This window comes from Schistocerca gregaria, chromosome 11 (assembly GCF_023897955.1).
Source record: "Schistocerca gregaria isolate iqSchGreg1 chromosome 11, iqSchGreg1.2, whole genome shotgun sequence".
In the NCBI taxonomy this organism is placed as follows: domain Eukaryota; kingdom Metazoa; phylum Arthropoda; class Insecta; order Orthoptera; family Acrididae; genus Schistocerca; species Schistocerca gregaria.
In genome coordinates, this window is record NC_064930.1 from 112,896,318 (window position 1) to 112,917,394 (window position 21,077).

The 21,077-nt window shown below is 46.3% G+C and overlaps 1 protein-coding gene across 1 annotated transcript in view; it reads left to right on the forward strand.

The window, feature by feature from the left end:
• LOC126295053 (uncharacterized) overlaps window positions 1-21,077 on the forward strand; it is a 90,666-nt gene that overhangs the window by 43,180 nt on the left and 26,409 nt on the right. Inside the window, exon 5 of the mRNA XM_049987301.1 lies at window positions 19,936-20,144. Within this exon, the coding sequence (XP_049843258.1) occupies window positions 19,936-20,144 (209 nt within the window). The remainder of the gene's footprint in view (window positions 1-19,935; window positions 20,145-21,077) is intronic.

Genomic DNA, 21,077 nt, shown 5'->3' on the forward strand with positions numbered 1-21,077 from the left:
CTGTGTAGCAATTTAAGACCTGACATTCCACTGTTCCGACTTAATTTCATCCACCCCAGCTGCTTTATTGCACTGCAATCTATTGACCATTTTCTCCACTTCCTCAAATGTGATCCTATTTCTGTCATCATTCCTATCCCATTCTACCTCGAAATCTGAAACATTACTGATTATATTCTCACCTACATTGAGCAACTCTTCAAAGTATTCCCTCCATCTGCCCAAGGCATCCACAGGATTCACCAGCAGTTTTCCTGACCTGTCCAAAATACTTGTCATTTCCTTCTTACCTCCCTTTCGAAGACTGCTAATTACACTCCAGAATGGTTTTCCAGCAGCTTGACCCATAATCTCCAACCTGTTTCCAAAGTCTTCCCAAGATTTCTTCTTGGATGCTGCAATTATCTGTTTGGCTTTGTTTCTTTCTTCAACATAACATTTTCTGTCTACCTGAGTTGTAGTATGTAGCCATTTTTGATACGCCTTCTTTTTCCTTTTACAGGCTGCCTTGACTGTGTCATTCCACCAAGCTGTTTGCTTCATCCTACCTTTACACACTACTGTTCCAAGACATTCTTTAGCCACTTCTAGTACTGTGTCCCTGTACCTTGTCCATTCCTTTTCCAATGACTGTAATTGACTACATTCAACTAGATGGTACCTTTCTGAGATCGCTGTTATGTAATTGTGCCTGATTTCCTTATCCTGAAGTTTCTCCACTCTTATCCTCCTACATATGGACCTGATCTCTTGCACTTTCGGTCTCACAATCCCAATTTCACTGCAGATTAAATTATGATCAGTGTCATCAAAGAATCCCCTGAATACACGTGTGTCCCTCACAGCCTTCCTGAATTCCTGATCTGTTATTATACAGTCAATGACAGATCTGGTTCCTATGCCTTCCCAAGTATACCGGTGAATGTCCTTATGTTTAAAAAAGGAGTTTGTGATTACTAAGCCCATACTGGCACAGAAATCCAAGAGTTGTTTCCCTTTCCTGTTGGCTTCCATATCCTCTTCAAATTTACCCATAACCTTTTCACACCCTTCTGTTCGATTTCCAATCCTGGCATTAAAATCACCCATGAGCAGAACACTGTCCTTGTCCTTTACTCTAACAACTACATCACTGAGTGCATCATAAAAGCTATATATCTTATCTTGATCTGTCCCTTCACAATGCGAATATACTGATGCAATCCTAATTTTCTTGCTAGACACTGTCAAATCTATCCACATCAGTCGTTCGTTTACATACCTTACTGCAACTACGCTGGGTTCCATTTGTTTCCTGATGTAAAGCCCTACACCCCATTGTGCTATTCCTGCTTTGACTCCTCTTCTTTCTCACCCCTTACCCGAATGTCACTAACAGCTAAAACATCCAGCCCCATCTTACTTGCAGCCTCTGCAAGCTCTACCTTCTTCCCAGAGTAGCCCCCATTGATATTAATAGCTCTCCATCTCATTACCATTTGTTTGCCAAGTCATAACTTACGAGTCCCTGGTTTGTCAGTTAGAGGTGGGACTCTGTCACCTCCAAAGGTCTCAGGCATTTTGCTCTGATTGTTGCCAGCATCATATTTAAAGTACCAGGGAAGCAGGTTGCTAGCCTTACTTGCCCCGAGTCCCATTGGGTTTTACCCCTAACGGTTGAGGGACTAACCGGTGGATTTGGTAGTCTTTGCCGTATGAGCACAAAGGTGACCACGCCTCAGAATATGTCCGAGATGCCCAGCCTTATTCCAAAGTAACTGGTATCCCGACTGTCGGGACCACTTACTTGGCCACTCATACGTTGCCCGTGGTTCATGAACTAGGACATGACATTGCAGTCGACAACAAATATTCTGTCTACTGAGGTTGAGTTGGAGTGTGACAGTGACGTTTTCTGGTTGCGCATAACAAGAGTAGGTGGAACCATCTTTATTGTTGGCGGTTTTTGCCGCCCAGCTGATTCTGCTGAGACAGATGTAGAGTCATTCGAAGAAAGTTTATAGTCAGCTGTGCATAAATACCCAGGTCACGCGACACTAGTTGGTGGTGACTTTAACCCACCAAGTATAGAGTGGGACGCTATAGATTCATTGCAGGGGGTACAGACAGACAGTCATGCATAATACTTTCGAACAACTTTTCTGAAAACTGTCTTGAGGAGCTAGGTCGGCAGCCTATGCGCAATGGAAATATCTTAGACCTTGTAGCTACAAATAGACCGAACCTAATCGACAGTGTTCCTATGGAAACAGGGCTTAGCGATCATGATGTCACTATAGCAACTACGATTACGAAAGTTAATAAATCAGTCAAAAATGCTACGAGAGTGAATCTGCTAGATGTAGGAGATAAGCAGTTATTATCATGTCACTTATACAGTGACCTGACAATACTTCCAGTGAAATGGATGTAGAGGAATTATGGGCAAAGTTTAAGTACATTGTAAATCGTGGTCTGGAGAGTTATGTGTTTAATAAGTGGATAAAAGATAGACAAGACCCACCATGGTCTAAAAACGAAATTCGATGGATTCTGAGGAAGCAGAGGCCGTTGCACTACTTTTCAAAAGGGAACACATAAATGACGACAAGTAGGAGATATTCGTGCCTGTGCAAAAAGATCAATGGGCGAAGCATAAAAACAGCTACCATACTCACACCTTACCAAAACTTCTGGCAGAGAATCCGAGGAAATTCTGGTGACAGGTAAAACCACTAAGAGGCTCCAAGGCTTTCCTTCAGTCTCGGGTTGACAGATCCTGTTGGGCAGCTGAAGATAGTAAAACGAAAGTCGAAATTTTAAATTTCACATTCAACAAATCGTTTACACAGGTGAATCGTATGAATGTACCGTTTATTTGACCGTCGGACAGACTCCCGTATGGGTGATAAGCATAACTGGCATAGGGAAACAACTGAAAGACTTGAAATGAAATAAACCGCCAGGTCCGGATGGAATCCCAGTTCGGCACACTGGCCCCTTAGTTTAACACAAATCTCTCGCCCAGCACGAAGTTCCAAGCGACTGGCAAAAAGTGCAGGTAACTCCAGTGTATAAGAAAAGTTAAAGAACGGACCCAGAAAATTATGCACCAATATCCGTAACTTCTGTTTGATGTAGAATCCTTGAATATATTCTCAGTTCGAAAATAATCAACTTTTTAGAGACTGAGGACTCAGCTTGGTTTAGAAAGCATCGCTCGTGCGAAAATCAGCTTTTCCTTTTCCCACATGGTATCCTGAATGCTGTGGATGAAGGGCAACAGGCAGATTCCATATTTCGAGATTTTCAAGACGCATTTGACGCAGTGCCCCATTGCGGACTGGTAACGAAGTTCGTAAGGCAGTGTGTGTGGTCTCCTGATCTTCATTTCTTACATATTCCGGCCTCACCATCGTAGTGTGGGTATCAATACGTTTCATTTGACCCAACCTCGGTAGGGCAGAGTCAGTTTTACATATTTCCATTTAATTGATATGCAAATCTAATAAATAAATCGCAAGTGCACACCGAGATTAAAAAGTCGAGGCTGCCGTACACAAACATTCAAGACACGACAGCCACAGGAGTTTTTGTTTGGTGGAGTCTACCAGCCCACTGGAAAGTCCGTAGGAGCGTGAGTTAGCACACAGCTGCGCCGGCCGGCTGACCGCCCACGGACCAAAACAGTTTTTGCCAGAGAAAAGGGATAATGGCCTGTGTGTTCACCTTAAAAGCAAAACCCACTGTATTGTTTGGGAGAGCCCCGGCATACGAATTTTTTGATGGACCTAGTGTGCAGTATCAGAGTTCTCACAAGTTGACAGTAAACGCGCAATGCAGATGCTATATATTTCCGGATTGGTCACCTTAGCCATTCTCCCATTTGTAAGAGTAATGCTTATTGGTGGACTATTTCTCACGGAATGAGCGCGAGGAGTGAAGGGAAGAGAGCGGATGATATACCCTTTTGCTTTTTGTGTGGAGAGAGTCCTTCCGGTGACGCTCTAGAAGCGAGAACACGTAGCGGGAGTGAGTGGGATCGTGCGTGTACGCACAGAGCGAGGAATGTGTGTATTAAGTAGTGTACTGAGGGAGCACCTCTGTCGCTAGCGATTAAGCATTTGTTCACTGTGTTGGCCGCCACACTTAATGTGCGCAGTGAACACAGACAGAGTATTAGTTAGCGCCTACGAGCGAACATTGAGTGGCATCGTAGTGGACTGGTTATTCGACTGGTGTACCACGCCAATAGTTAGACTAGCGGCAGATAGGAGTCATCAACTTCATCAAGGCATAGTGAGAGTTCGATTGGCGAAGGTCAATCCAGATAGAAAGACATAGTTTTGTTGTTTATCAGCGGCGAACGACGCAGGCAGCAGTCGTCGGAGCTCACAGTATTGTGTGCTACAGCGTCGGCGGGCCCCATCTTTCCTCCATTAGAAATAGCGTACTTCATTCACGCCACTCCATTACATTTCTCACGCAACAGCCTCTACCGTAATTAGAAAAATTCAATCGGATGATTATTGAAGTTGAGTAGGTGCGGTTCTCAGCCATTCTGCCGAGTAAATAACATTATTAAAGAAAAGGGATAAGAGAGCTTTCCCACACTTTGTATATAAATTTCATTAACAGGATTCCTATCCGTAAGTTGTAACCTCCTATTCCGAAAAGAGCCCGGAAATTTGTGTATCAGTTTATAAATAAAAGTTTCACTTGATTTTTTCAGATTTTACAATAAATACTACACTCCTGGAAATGGAAAAAAGAACACATTGACACCGGTGTGTCAGAACCACCATACTTGCTCCGGACACTGCGAGAGGGCTGTACAAGCAATGATCACACGCACGGCACAGCGGACACACCAGGAACCGCGGTGTTGGCCGTCAAATGGCGCTAGCTGCGCAGCATTTCTGCACCGCCGCCGTCAGTGTCAGCCAGTTTGCCGTGGCATACGGAGCTCCATCGCAGTCTTTAACACTGGTAGCATGCCGCGACAGCGTGGACGTGAGCCGTATGTGCAGTTGACGGACTTTGAGCGAGGGCGTATAGTGGGCATGTGGGAGGCCGGGTGGACGTACCGCCGAATTGCTCAACACGTGGGGCGTGAGGTCTCCACAGTACATCGATGTTGTCGCCAGTGGTCGGCGGAAGGTGCACGTGCCCGTCGACCTGCGACCGGACCGCAGCGACGCACGGATGCACGCCAAGACTGTAGGATCCTACGCAGTGCCGTAGGGGACCGCACCGCCACTTCCCAGCAAATTAGGGACACTGTTGCTCCTGGGGTATCGGCGAGGACCATTCGCAACCGTCTCCATGAAGCTGGGCTACGGTCCCGCACACCGTTAGGCCGTCTTCCGCTCACGCCCCAACATCGTGCAGCCCGCCTCCAGTGGTGTCGCGACAGGCGTGAATGGAGGGACGAATGGAGACGTGTCGTCTTCAGCGATGAGAGTCGCTTTTGCCTTGGTGCCAATGATGGTCGTATGCGTGTTTGGCGCCGTGCAGGAGAGCGCCACAATCAGGACTGCATACGACCGAGGCACACAGGGCCAACACCCGGCACCATGGTGTGGGGAGCGATCTCCTACACTGGCCGTACACCTCTGGTGATCGTCGAGGGGACACTGAATAGTGCACGGTACATCCAAACCGTCATCAAACCCATCGTTCTACCATTTCTAGACCGGCAAGGGAACTTGCTGTTCCAACAGTACAATGCACGTCCGCATGTATCCCGTGCCACCCAACGTGCTCTAGAAGGTGTAAGTCAACTACCCTGGCCAGCAAGATCTCCGGATCTGTCCCCCATTGAGCATGTTTGGGACTGGATGAAGCGTCGTCTCACGCGGTCTGCACGTCCAGCACGAACGCTGGTCCAACTTAGGCGCCAGGTGGAAATGGCATGGCAAGCCATTCCACAGGACTAATCCAGCATCTCTATGATCGTCTCCATGGGAGAATAGCAGCCTGCATTGCTGCGAAAGGTGGATATACACTGTACTAGTGCCGACATTGTGCATGCTCTGTTGTCTGTGTCTATGTGCCTGTGGTTCTGTCAGTGTGATCATGTGATGTATCTGACCCCAGGAATGTATCAATAAAGTTTCCCCTTCCTGGGACAATGAATTCACGGTGTTCTTATTTCAATTTCCAGGAGTGTATATTGCATATGCTTACGGCGGATATTCAAAACAATAAAATCGTGACACTTGCAAGCTCAGTTTGTGGTGTCCAACCACTCTCAACAGTAAAATGATTTGACAGCAATGAAAAAAAATAGAATTGATGTGCCCTGTCCCAGTATTGTACGTCAGTACAACAAGCACATGGGAGGAGTTGACCTTGCTGGTATACTGATAGACGTCTGCAGAGTACCAATGAAAACTAGGTGTTGCTACATGAGATTGTTTGGATTTATGCTAGATCCGAGTGTTGTAAATGCCTGGCTGGTATTTCGAAGAGAATCTATGGACAAGAAGACGTCACTGAAGTCATTCAGGGCAGATCTTGCCAATGGTTTGATGTTGTCAGGGAAAAGGAAAGTAGGAAGGCCCTCAATAGACATAACACCACCACAAAAGAAGAGGAGGAAGCCAACAGCTCCGACTGTTACACAAGATGTCCGATTTGATAATATGGAGCATTGGCCTGTATATGGTCCCAAAGGTCGTTGTCGTTATTGTCCATCTGGATTTTCAAAATGCAATCTAGTATTGTGCTTCGTTCCAAAGAGGAACTGTTTCCAAAAATTCCATTGCAAGAAGATCTAGAAAGGAAAATGAAACAGGTCTATTACACAGCAGGAACGCATAAATGTGATTATAAATTAAACTATTCATGTACAGGAAACGTTTTGCTTGAGGTTATTGGCAAATACTTTTTTTCTATAATATGTATAAATGTGTTCTACTGCTGGCAATGTTGCTTGTAAACAACGTTTCATAATTTTCATAATTTTTGTCAAAAATTTCTAAAACTGACTGAATTGCATTTCTTCAAGCATAATAAATAAATAGAAGCACAGAATTATTTTTTTTATTTTCGTCATTTGCCAAATAAAGGGTTAATGGGAGAGCTTTAGGAAAGTGTGATTCATCTGTGAAGAAGACCACGTATAGGACGCTGGTGTGACGGGTTCTTAAGTATTGCTCAAGTGTTTGGGATCTGCACCAGGTTCGGATTGAAAGAAGACATCGAAGCAATTTAGGGACGAGCAGGTAGATTTGTTACCGGTAGCTTTTAACAGCACGCAAGTGTTACAGATATGCTTTTGGAGCTCAGGTGGGAATCGCTGGAGTGGGGAAGACATTCATTTACAAAGAACACTACAGAGAAAGTTTAGAGCGCCGGCACTTGAAGCTGACTGCAGAACGATCCTACTGACGGCAACATACATTTATGGTATGCACCACTGGCCGGTGTTGCCGAGCGGTTCTAGGCGCTTCAGTCTCGAATCGCGCGGCCGCTCCGGTCGCAGGTTCGAATCCTGCCTCGGGCATGGATGTGTGTGATGTCCTTAGGTTAGTTAGTTTTAAGCAGTACTAAGTTCTAGGGGACTGATGTCCTCAGATGTTAAGTCTGATAGCGCTCAGAGCCATTTGAACCGTTTTGGTAGGGACCACGAAGATAAGATACAAGAAATTAGGGCTCATTGGGAGGCATAGAGACAGACGCTTCTGCCTCGTCCTATCAAGGAGTGGACCAGGAAAGGAAAAGACTAGTTGTGGTACATGCTACCCTCCGCCAAGCACCGTGTATGTAGATGTAGATGCAGAAGACGATAGCTGAGAGGAATCAATGGTTTCATGTCCATAAATTTAGTGAAACCATTTCTGGTTTGGTTTTTTTTTGGGGGATGGTGACTTCAGTTGGGTGTAGATGAGGACCATTAACAAGAGTTTATGACTGTGGTGATGATGCTACAATGGTGGCGGATGTGGTCAGAACTCCTGGAAATGGCAGTGGTGTGGGCGATGAGGGTTCAAATGGTTCAAATGGCTCTGAGCACTATGGGACTTAACATCTGTGGTCATGAGTCCCCTAGAACTTAGAACTACTTAAACCTAACTAACCTAAGAACACCACACACATCCATGCCCGAGGCAGGATTCGAACCTGCGACCGTAGTGGTCACGCAGTTCCAGACTGAAGCGGCTAGAACCGCTCGGCCACACCGGCCTGTCGTGATGGAGGGGTCGCAGTTTTGGGGCTTGCGGTGGTGTTGGTGACATAGCTGTCAACATTGCTGGAGAGAGAGTCGACGATAGTGTAGGTGACAGTGATGGTGCATTTTACGGTGACAGTGGCGAAGAAGTTGCCAAATTACGGCTCTTTGTGAATGCTAAAACAATGAAGAAGAAGAAGAGGAAGGGTGGGAGATTATCAGTGAAGAACCATTATGAGAGTACTGCTGAAAGAGCTGAGTTGTGCCGTAGTATAGTGGGTCGTATCAATAAATTGGAGAATATACTTCATACTGGAAATTTTGGGAGAACATTTTCATGTTCGCAGAGTACAGCGAGTCAGAGAACATAACAGGGGCGTTTCAAAAGTCCGCGCAGTGTCCGAGAGATGGCACCACCGTCGCGTATCGAGGTCATGTTTAGTTAGTAGCATCTTTGGAAAGAACTCACACCAAGTTTCAGCCACATTGGTGTATTTCTTTGTGTTTGGCACTCGTGTGAATCAAGGAAGTCGAGTGATTGTCAAAAAATGGACGAAAAAGAATTTCGTGTGGTGATTAAACGTTACTTTATGAAAGGCAAAACGCCCCAGGAGACTAAAGAGAAGCTTGATAAACATTACAGTGACTCTGCATCTTCGATTAGAACAGTTTATAAGTGGCTTCAAAGTTTTCGGAGTGGCCATATGGGCACAAGTGATGCTGAACGTTCTGGACGCCCTGTGGAGGTTACGACTCCAGAAATCATTGATAAAATCCGTGATATGGTGATGGATGACAGGAGAGTTAAGGTGCGTGAGATTGCTAGTGCTGTGGGCATCTCGAATGAATGGGTACATAATATTTTGCGTAAACATTTGGACATGAGAAAGCTATCCGCAAGATGGGTTCCGCGATTGCTCACGCTTGACCAAAAACGGAATCGTGTGAAGTGTTGCAAGGATGGTTTGCAGCTCTTTAGGAAGAATCCTCAGGACTTCAAGGGTCGTTTCGCCACTGTGGATGAAACATGGATACATGAGTATACTCCTGAGACCAGACAACAATCTAAACAATGGGTTACCAAGGGATAATCTGGACCAAAAGATGTGAAGACCATTCCTATGGCCTGAAAGGTTCTGGCGACTGTCTTTTGTGATTCGCAAGGGATAATCCTCATCGACTATCTGGAATAGGATAAAACTATTAGAGGTGAATATTATTCATCGTTATTGGACCGTTTGAAAACCGAGGTGCAAGAAAAAAGCCGCCGATTGGACCGTAAAAAAGTGCTTTTCCTTCAAGTAATGGGAACAGGATTCAAACTCGTTTCAAATCCCCCCTATTCTCCAGACTTGGCTGCCTCGGACTACTATTTGTTCCCCAATTTGAAGAAATGGCTGGCAGGACAAAGATTTTATACAGAGTAGGAGGTGAGTGCAGCAACTGATAGCTATTTTGCAGACTTGGACAATTCCTATTATTCGGAAGGGATCAACAAATTAGAACAGCGTTGAACGAAGTGTGTAAGTCTAAAAGGAGACTAAGTCGAAAAATAAGGAAGGTTTATCCCAAACACGTAAGTAGTTTTTATTTTTGCACGGACTTTTCAAACGTCCCTCGTACTCTACGCAAGAATGTGCTGAACGTGAGTAAAAGGGTGAGGGGTGTTGCTCAGAAACAAAGAGCGTTCTTCGATTTTGTATGAATAAAACTAGAGAAGCTTCTCACAATCGGAAGACATTAAAGTCAGCTCTGTAACATTCCCCAAGCTGAGTAGTTCTGCTGACGTTAAGTTTTACCGACTTTTTCACAGTAACTGCAGAATTCATGTTGCTTGCATGGCAGAAAAAGATATATGTAGCCCAACGAAATGGTGAAGAGAGAAACTGTAGAAGTTTATGTGAGTTTGACAATAACAACATTAGTTGGCTGGCGAACTTCCCACCAGAAAGTCACGAAAGAAGAGGGGACGACCTTTCAAAAGACGTTAACATTAAAATATTTTTGTTCCAATTTAGTAGACCCAAGTTTTCAGACTGCCGTACGATAAAACTTCGGTGTAGGCTTACACCAAGCAACCGTGTCACTGACATTTCCAGATGTTCACCATCGCGTCTTTTCACAGCATAAATCTCACGTTTTGTTATGTTAGAAATAAGTAGACGGATCAGAAAAATTAATAACTGGTGTATTACAAACCTAGCGATCTGTTTTTCGTAGCGAACCGAACGGGCGACCGCTTCCGTACATGACCACTGTACACCGTAGTTAACCAAAATTATCTCGTGTCAGAGAACTCTGAACGAGTTCCTGTTTGAGTAGATAAAGAGTCATGTAATCTTAAGATTTTGTTCGCTTAATGTGTTCGCCTAATTACTATTATAGAAAAGTTTTCCGCGTGTTGAAAATTCGGTAACATCGCAAGAAAATGCCTTTTCGTAAACTGTATATAATCGTATTAATAATTTGTTGCCGCACATGAAGTAAAATTGAAACGTAGTGCAACTCTGCCAGAAGACACTGATTCCGGTTCCGTACATGTCGCGTGTTTGAACAAGCTGAATGAAATGTAACATTTGTATTGCGCTGTACGTTAACCGGGACATAGACACGACGGAGAGGCTCCATCTCCGCCGCAGCCGCAGCGGTCCACAACCCCACGACGACTACCGCAGTCCACTTCACCCCTCCGCCGCCCCACACCGAACCCAGGCTTATTGTGCGGTTCGGCCCCCGGTGGACCCCCAGGGAACGTCTCACACCAGACCAGTGTAAGCCCTATATTTGCGTGGTAGAGTAATGGTGGTGTACACGTACGTGGAGAACTTGTTTGCGCAGCAATCGCCGACATAGTGTAACTTCAAATGGCTCTGACCACTATGGGACTTAACATCTTAGGTCATCAGTCCCCTAGAACTTAGAACTACTTAAACCTAACTAACCTACGGACATCACACACATCCATGCCCGAGGCAGGATTCGAGCCTGCGACCGTAGCAGTCGCGCGGTTCCGGACTGAGCGCCTAGAACCGCCTCCGTGCGCGGTCGAATCTCTCTAATTTTACATTCGTGATCTCCTCGGGAGGTATAAGTAGGGGGAAGCAATAGATTGGATGCCTCATCCAGAAACGCACCCTCTCGAGACCTGGCGAGCAAGCTACACCGCGATGCAGAGCGAGCGCCTCTCTTGCAGAGTCTGCCACTCGAGTTTGCTAAACATCTCCGTAACGCTATCACGGTTACCGAATAACCCTGTGACGAAGCGCGGCGCTCTTCTTTGGATCTTCTCTATCTCCTCCGTCAACCCGACCTGGTACGGATCCCACACTGATGAGCAATACTAAAGTACAGGTCGAACGAGTGTTTTGTAAGCCACCTCCTTTGTTGATGGATTACATTTTCTAAGGACTCTCCCAATGAATCTCAACCTGGTACCGTCCTTACCGACAATTAATTATATATGATCATTACACTTCAAATCGTTCCGCACACATACTCCCAGATATTTTACAGAATTAACTGCTACCAGTGTTTGTTCCGCTATCATATAATCATACAATAAAGGACCCTTCTTTCTATGTATTCGCAATACATTACATTTGTCTATGTTAAGGGTCAGTTGCCACTCCCTGCACAAAGTGCCTATCCGCTGCAGATCTTCCTGCATTTCGCGACAATTTTCTAATGCTGCAACTTCTCTGTATACTACTGCATCATCCGCGAAAAGCCGCACGGAACTTCCGACACTATCTACTAGGTCATTTATATATATTGTGAGAAGCAATGGTCCCATAACACTCCCCTGTGGCACGCCAGAGGTTACTTTAACGTCTGTAGACGTCTCTCCATTGATAACAACATGCTGTGTTCTGTTTGCTAAAAACTCTTCAATCCAGCCACACAGCTGCTCTGATATTCCGTAGGCTCTTACTTTGTTTATTAGGCGACAGTGCGGAACTGTATCTAACGCCTTCCGAAAGTCAAGGAAAATGGCATCTACCTGGGAGCCTGTATCTAATATTTTCTGGGCCTCATGAACAAATAAAGCGAGTTGGGTCTCAGACAATCGCTGTTTCCGGTAGCCCTGTTGATTCCTACAGAGTAGATTCTGGGTTTCCAAAAACGACATGATACGCGAGCAAAAAACATGTTCTAAATTTCTACAACAGAGCAACGTCAGAGACATAGGTCTATAGTTTTGCGCATCTGCTCGACGGCCTTTCTTGAAGACTGGGACTACCTGTGCTCTTTTCCAATCATTTGGAGCCTTCCGTTCCTGTAGGGACTTGCGGTACATGGCTGTTAGAAGGGGGCCAAGGTCTTTCGCGTACTCTGTGTAGAATCGAATTGGCATCCCGTCAGATCCAGTAGACTTTCCTCTGTTGAGTGATTCCAGTTGCTTTTCTATTCCTTGGACACTTATTTCGATATCAGCCATTTTTTCGTCTGTGTGAGGATTTAGAGAAGCAACTGCAGTGCGGTCTTCCTCTGTGAAACAGCTTTGGAAAAAGGTGTTTAGTATTTCAGCTTTACGCAACTAATGCAGCACCCCATGGGAACATCATTCCACTAAGTCGATGTCGTTGTTCCTGGGGAACGCTGAAAGTAGGATACAGTACAGTTTGTTCAAATTAGCTTAATTTGACGTAACGAAAGAACTGGTGCACATTTTGTGTCGATTTTGTGCGTCTTTCTCGGATAATTCTAAATAAATCTGAGTTTTCCCCCCGTTTTACTTTTTTCTCAATTTCAGCGCCACCTGTGAATGGTTTAAAAAAATGTACCAGACAAAACTTGATTACTTTTTTTATGGAGAATCCGAATCTGAAGTAAAACATGAGTGTTTGCATCCAAGATTTAAAAGTTGACCGCCAGCCCACCCAAGGCGGCGGCGGCTGGAGGTCACGTGTAGTATCATCTGATGTCCCCCTTTGAGCTTATGAAACTTGTCCTTCCCACTGTTTTCACCTGATGTATCGTTTTCGAGATAATCTCATCCGAAACTTCAGATGGACCAACCTGTATATTGGGACCAGCAGGCTTCGGTGAGGCTGGACGGAGAAAATGCAGAAGCCATAGACATTCTACGAGGTGCAAGGCAGGGTTGAATATTATCTCCACTGATTTTCAACATCTATTCAGAACACATCGTTAAGGAAACTCTTGACGAAGTAGAGATGGGAAAATATATCAAAAACATCCGATATACTGACGACACAGTAGTACTTTCTGATAGTGAGGATAGTTTGCAGTACCTTGTCGATAGACTTGCCCCAAAAAGCTATTAATATGGTCTAGATGTCAGCCCTCAAGAACGAAAACAATCATAATCAGGAAAAACAGAGTCTCTGCATGTCAAATTAAAGCACTCTGTCTTCAGGCCACAAGTGCCCCATCGGGACCATCCGACCGCCGTGTCATCCTCAGTAGAGGATGCGGATGCGGACAGGAGGGGCGTGTGGTCAGCACACCGCCCTCTCGGTTGTTGTGGTGGTTTTCTGTGACCGGAGCCGATACTATTCGATCGCGTAGCTCCTCAAGTGGCTTCACGTGGCTAAGTGCACCGCGAAAAGTGGCAACAGCGCATGGCGGCCCGGATGGTCACCCATCCAAGTGCCGACCACGCCCGACAGCGCTTCGGTGATCTGATGGAAACTGGTGTATCCACTGCGGAGCTTCCATACCGGCCTCCTACTTTAGGCAGCGTACCATTTCGTGTATCTTCTATAGTTCACGTATTACCATCTACAGTGGGTCATTTCTAAATTCCGCCAGTCCATTACTGGACTCACATGACACTGAGCCGTGCTCACTCCTAACTATGTGTTTTCGTGAATTTCGCCGTCTATCTGTGTTCGGTTTCCCACCGCTGTCGCAGTTACGTTGTGGTTCTTCTTCCTTCTACGTGTGGCAGCAGTGACGTGTATCGATATTTGCGCCGTGTACCATCTTTGGTTTGGTGCATATAGTTTTCGGCTCGGGGACCTGGAGGTAGTCGGTCGGTTGTTGAGGACGAGTGAAGTTATCTCCGCGCGGTGCAGTCAGCTGGGTCCGCTGGCGGTCCCTGTGCAGTGTCGAAGCGTGTGTGGAGCTGTCCGATGGCTACCAGCTTCGTGGACCCCGGACATCACAGTTGAGTAGTGGTTTGAACTACCCAAGCCACGTCTATCCACGTTGTGGTGGTTTGCTTCGATGGTTTGCCGATGGAGAGGTCTTCCGGTGAGCATCACTGCTGAATCCGGCCGGGGTGGCCGAGCGGTTCTAGGCGCTACAGTCTGGAACCGCACGACCGCTGCGGTCGCAGGTTCGAATCCTGCCTCGGGCATGGATATGGGTGATGTCCTTAGGTTAGTTAGGTTTAGGTAGTTCTAAGTCCTAGGATCCCATAGTGCTCAGAACCATTTTTTTCTACTGCTGAGATATAGCGGCCAGGCAGTGCAATTAACTGCTTTGGTAGACTACCATTTGAGTGTACCAGTGGCATTTTCTGTCTTGTGTTCGTTGGTGTTCCGGTTACCTGCCCTGGCCACTAACGTAATTTCAGGTAGCGCCCTTGCCTCACCTGTTGTCGCTGTCCAACACGGTGTGTAATTTTGACAGCTAATACATACTCGACTGCGGATTATGACGATTGTAACATTGCCGGTTTGAGTTCTGGTGTACTGATTGATGGGAAACAAGTCGATGTGTCGACCGGCCCATGGCCGCCCCCTGTTTGGGTTCCGACGGATCAAGTGTAGCTGGGCTCACCACCTGTCTCACCTAAGTGAACGACGGCAGACCGACCCCCTGGAAGCTTTCTGAGTGTCACCAGTGTGTAATTATCTGTTGTCAGCTATTTCTAATTTTAGGCTTATGGTTATTTGTTCTGTTTTCTTAAAATTTTGCAAAATTAATTTTTAAATTTATCTTTCAAACTTAAACACTGCGGCCTTCTGCCTTTAAATATTATAGTAATACATTTTAAAATGTTGACGTTTAATTCCGGCCCTCAGCCATTGGTATTGCACCTTGCATATGTTGCTTCTTTAAATTATTTTATGGCTACCTTAAAGGTGGGAATTTATGGAGATGGGACCTGGATAAACTGAAAGAACCAGAGGTTGTGCAGAGTTTCAGGGAGAGCATAAGGGAACAATTGACAGGAATGGGGGAAAGAAATACAGTAGAAGAAGAAAGGGTAGCTTTAAGGAATGAAATAGTGAAGGCAGCAGAGGATCAAGTAGGTAAAAAGACGAGGGCCAGTAGAAATCCTTGGGTAACGGAAGAGATAGTGAATTTAATTGATGAAAGGAGAAAATACAGAATAGCAGTAAGTGAAGCAGGCAAAAAGGAATACAAACGTCTGAAAAATGAGATCGACAGGAAGTGCAAAATGGCTAAGCAGAGATGGCTAGAGGACAAATGTAAGGATGTAGAGGCTTATCTCACTAGGGGTAAGAGATACTGCCTACAGGAAAATTAAAGAGACCTTCGGATAAAATAGAACGACTTACATGAATATGAAGAGCTCAGATGGAAACCCAGTTCTAAGATGAGAAGGGAAAGCAGAAAGATTTTGAGGGTTCCATTCACATCGTAAGATGTACCTGATACATATCCATCGAATCGGTCTACAAAACACTGACCTTAGGACCAAGTTTTACGACCAAGAATTGCTGTATGATAACTTGTCAAACGAGAGACTCGCGCCAACCACTCACGAAGTGAGACCCAGCAAATGGTTCAGAACCAAGTAAAGAAACATTTGTATGGAATATTGGTGTGTTATTTTGTCAAGTTTTACGTGAGCAAACTTATTCTTCTGCACGTCAAAGCTGTAAATATATCAAACATAGCAGTGTGAGCCCCTGATATGCGCACTTCCGAATCTAAGCAGAAATATTATACACACAGAAAAAAAGTTTTCCATCACCCCGGTTCCCAGAACTCCTGAAGACAGACATTGACTGTGGATACTGTACGCAGAGACAGTCACTTTGACTTTTCAGAGATGTCACAAAACCCGCCAAAAGATGTAAACATGCACGAGCAGCGCGTATTAGACGGAGGGGGTTCGACAGCCGATCAGTTGCAGTCATTCCACCAGGAAGGAGGTACACGGCTCGTGTTGCGTGTATTTCAACCGTGCCTAGACGGTCAGTACCGCGGTTCGATAGCGTCCGCATTGTTACTTTGTGTCAGGAAGGGCTCTCAGCAAGGGAAGTGTCCAGGAGTCTAGGAGTGAACCAAAGCGACGTTGTTCGGACATGGAGGAGCTACAGAGAGACAGAAACTGCCGATGACATGCCTCGCTCAGGCCGCCGGAGGGCTACTACTGCAGTGGATGACCGCTACTTACGGATTATGGCTCGGAGGTACCATGACAGTAACGCTACCATGTTGAATAACGCTTCTCGTGTAGCCACAGGACGTCGTGTTACGACCCAAACTGTGCGCAATAGGCTGCATGATGCGCAACTTCACTCCCAATGTCCATGGTGAGGTTCATCTTTGCAAACACCACACCATACTGTGCTATACAGATATACCCAACAACACGCCAAATGGACCACTCAGGATTGGCATCACATTCTCTTCACCGATGAGTGTCGCATATGCCTTCAACCAGACAATCGTCGGAGACGTGTATGGAGGCAACTCGGTCAGACTGAAGGTCATGGAAGGCGCCTTAACGGCTGTACTATAAGTGAATACCATCCTCCGACCGATAGTGCAACCATATCGGCAGCATATTGGCGAGGCTTCATGGATTACAATTCGCACCCCCATCGTGCACATCTCGTGAATGACTTCCTGAAGGATAACGACATCACTCGGCTAGAGTGTCCAACATGTACTCCAGACATGAACCCCATCGAACATGCCTGGGATAGATTGAAAAGGGGTGATTACAGACGATGTGACCCACCAACCACTCTGATTGATCTACGCCGAATCACCGCCGAGGAGTGGGACAGTCTGGACCAACACTGCCTTGATGAATTTATGGATAGTATTCCACGACGAACACGGGCATGCATCAATGCAAGAGGACGTGCTACTGGGTATTAGAGGTATCGGTGTGTACAACAATGTGGACCACCACCTCAGAAGGTCTCGCTGTATGGTGGTACAACATGGAATGTATGGTTTTCATGAGCAATAAAAAGGGCGGAAATGAGGTTTATGTTGATCTCTATCCTAATTTTTTTCTGTCAGGGTTCCAGAACCGAGGTGATGCAAAACTTTTTTTGGTGTGTGTAAAAATAAAATAAACACACACTTTTTGTAGCTGCAAAGAGGGATTTACCTTAAGTCATCATATCGTGCTGTCCTTAACCATTGGATGTGGGAAGGAAAGAGGCGAGTATGGGGTGCAGGGTCTCAGGGGAGGGTGAGGGAAGGAGGAAAACCCGCTCTGGGAGAAGGGGGGGAGAGGAAAAAGGGGGCCCTCGGGAGGGGGGAGGGAACAAGGCAAGGTTATAGTTGGAAGGAAGGGGGAGGTGCTGAAAATTGCCCTGATGAAGGAGATGAAGGGTGTGGTGGTGGAGAAAATGAGGGATACAGCAATAGAGGCGCGGCGACGGGCGGGGGGTGGAGAGGAAGGAGGAAACCAGAGGGTGGGGGGATCAAGCCTGCAGACAATGTAAAGGATGCGGAGAAGTTGGAGGAGGTGGGGGAAGGGGATCAGTTCATATAGGAGCCGTGTGGGGGAAGGAAGGCAGATACGGAAGGCAAGGCAGTGCGCATGGGTTTCGAGGATTTGGAGGGGCTCGTAAAAGCGGGTGGGGGCGGAGATCCAGGCAACGCTGGCATAACAGAGGATAGGACAGATGAGGGATTTGTAGGTGTGGAGGATGGTAGAAGGATGCAATCCCCATGTCCGGCCAGACAGGAGTTTCAGAAGGTGGAGGCGGGAATGGGCTTTCTGCTGGATGGTCTGGAGATGAGGGGTCCAGGTGAGGTGTCGGTCGATGGTGAGGCCAAGGTATCTCAAGGTGGGGGTGCCGCTCCAGTGCTCGCTGCGTCCCTTTATACCGTTGTACCGCGCGACTGCGCATGCAGCTACAGATGCAAATGCGCCAGAGACGTTGGTCGGCGGCAGAGACGTGCATAATGCGTGAGTTGTATCTATGACTCCGCAGTCGATCTGTGTTGGCATGTCGATATATCATTGTGAGCTGCACTGTGACGACGTCTTTGTGAGTTTATCACACCAAGTGCCGGATTCCATGATTTGTCAAGCTTGAAATCACTATCTCTATTAGTTAATTTGGTCGTCAAGTGAAAATTGCCGCCTTCACTATCGAGTCCCATAAAGGTGATGTGGTTGCCAAAATTTCGACTTTGTCATACAACATACCGTGACCAGTGTCAATGCAGCGCTCCGCCACTGCCGACTTGTTAGGTTCTAAAAGTCGTGTGCACCTGCGGTGTTCTGTACATCTTCCTTGGACAGTACGAGTTGTTTTTCCAATGTTAGAAAGGCCACATTCACATGGAATTTTGTAAACTCCAGATTTTCTGAGCAGCAAATCATCTTTGACGGAGCCCACGAGTTCAGCTGTCTTGGGTGGAGGACGAAAAATCACTTTTACTTTGTGTCTGCTGAGGATTCGTCCTTTTTGATCAGAGGCTACCCACATACGGCAGGAAGGCCATCGATTTAAACGTTTCTTCGTCTTCTTCTGCTTTCTTTGTGGCCTCTTTCGACCTTGATAAATCATGGACTCCGGCACTTGCTGTAATAAACTCGCAAAGACGTCGTCACAGTGCAGCTCACAATGATATATCGACATGCCAACACAGATCGACTGATGAGTCACAGATGTAACTCGCACGTTCTGCACGTCTCTGCCGCCGACCAACGTCTCTGGCGCATTCGCATCTGTGACAGCATGCGCAGTGGCGCGGTACAACAGTATAAAGGGACGCAGCGAGCACTGGAGCGGCAGTCTTGCGGCTCACTCTGAAGATGGCTGAACGTTATACAGCCGAAATATTAGAAGAAGGAGAATTCTTGCGGCTGCCCCCCGAAACTTGATGGAACAGTGTGTATTGTATTTCACGTCTCAGTTTTATTATGTGTACAGTTTAGTCAACACAAATGTGGACAACTTACCTTCATCTATAAGAAATTTTAACAAGTCATTCAGATCCTTAACACGAATACCACATGTTCACTCTCTTGCAATGCATGCGAAATTCTTCTTTAAGGAAAAGACTTATTCTGCGGCAATTGCTGCACTTCTGCTGTTTAATATGTCTAAAACCAGCTCAAAAGATATAGCAGCGCAGAACGGAGTAAATGATCTGCAAGAAATAGTTAAAAATCTGTATCTGGCTTAAATGCTCTGAAATCTGAAGTTGTTACCTCGATGTGCTAAAATGCTGAAAAACCAATGCGTCTGCGAATGTTTGCTGTGTTTGTGTGCTTCCTTTAAACAATATAAGCGCTGCAGTCATGGACCGTGCAGCTGGTCCCGGCGGAGGTTCGAGTCCTCCCTCGGGCATGGGTGTGTCTGTGTTTGTCCTTAGGATAATTTAGGTTAAGTAGTGTGTAAGCTTAGGGACTGATGACCTTAGCAGTTAAGTCCCATAAGATTTCACACACATTTGAACTTTTTAAACAATGTAAAAGTTCGAGGTTTGAGTCGCAGTCTCACAGACAGTTTTGATGTACCGGAACGTTTCTAATCCATTGCTGAGTGTAAATCCAGTGTGGATACTTTTACATTCTTGCATCCAGTGTACACGCCTGGCTTCTAACTGTTAACCTCGCAGGTTGTGTGTGCCAGGCGGCCGCTGCTGAGCGAACAGCTACTGCGCCACCAGCCGTGGAACCTCTCCTTCCACGACGACTTCAGCGGGCTGTGCGAGCAGCGGCAGCCGCAGGCGTCGCGGATGTTCGGCCTCGCTGCCACACTGTACGCCTTCTACCGTGTCTACTGGTACACTGCAGCCGTCTTCATGGATAGGTCCTACGAATTTAGTTTCAAGCCTGTGGGTAAGTTTAATACTGGGACCGCTACACTTCACGGTTATCCACTGCCGACTGCCCAATTATGTGAGGAATGAGGTTCAAATGTCCTTTTGAATATCTAGTTTTAGATCCTACGTGATTTTGTATGTCTCGCAAGATGCTCTTTCCAGGGTCAGTTTTTCGACTGCTTGGCAACTGTCCATCTGGACCTGTTACAAGCTAACTACGTCACATAAATTATGGAATGCTTAGAGAAGAATAAAAGGAGCAAATTTTTATGCGACACAGATGTCACACGCTCGTGGTCCGTGAAGGTTGCGGCGCTACTGATGTTCAGAGACTGTGTGATGTTTTGGAGATGTTAACTCAAGTGCGAACACGCCAGGTTAGCCGAGAGCGCTAATGGGCTGCTTGCTTAGGGTAGGCGCGCCGGCCCCAGATCGATTAACGACTCGGTGTGATCGCTAGCCTGGGTGTGCTTTTAGGCGGTTTTCCACATCCCACTAGTTTAATACTGGGCTCGTTCCCACTTCCCGCTCAGTTACAAGACTTGCAGAAATCTGAAACACGTTCGCACTATTTCACGGTTTACACTAGACGCCGAGAGCTGGGGTACACTATTTCTGTCCCAAGGGGTACAGCGTGGTGACAGGAAGGGCATCCAGCCACCGTCTGAAGCTAACATTGCCAAACTCCATAGTAACAACCCAGACCCAGCAGTACCTGGTGCAGGATTCAGATACAACAACATCAACAACTCAGGTGCGAGCTGGGTGCTAATGATTGTATGACACACTCGAAACAAGTGGGTGTTTCACAAATAGTGCTTGCAGCCTCAGCGTAGCTGCAAGTAGCTCAGCTGGAGTGTCTTCCAGTGCCTGGTACACCAAACAACTCGTCTCCGTCCTGTAGCAGGCCCGCAACATCTCTAAAAGAGTATTCATCCTACACCAGATT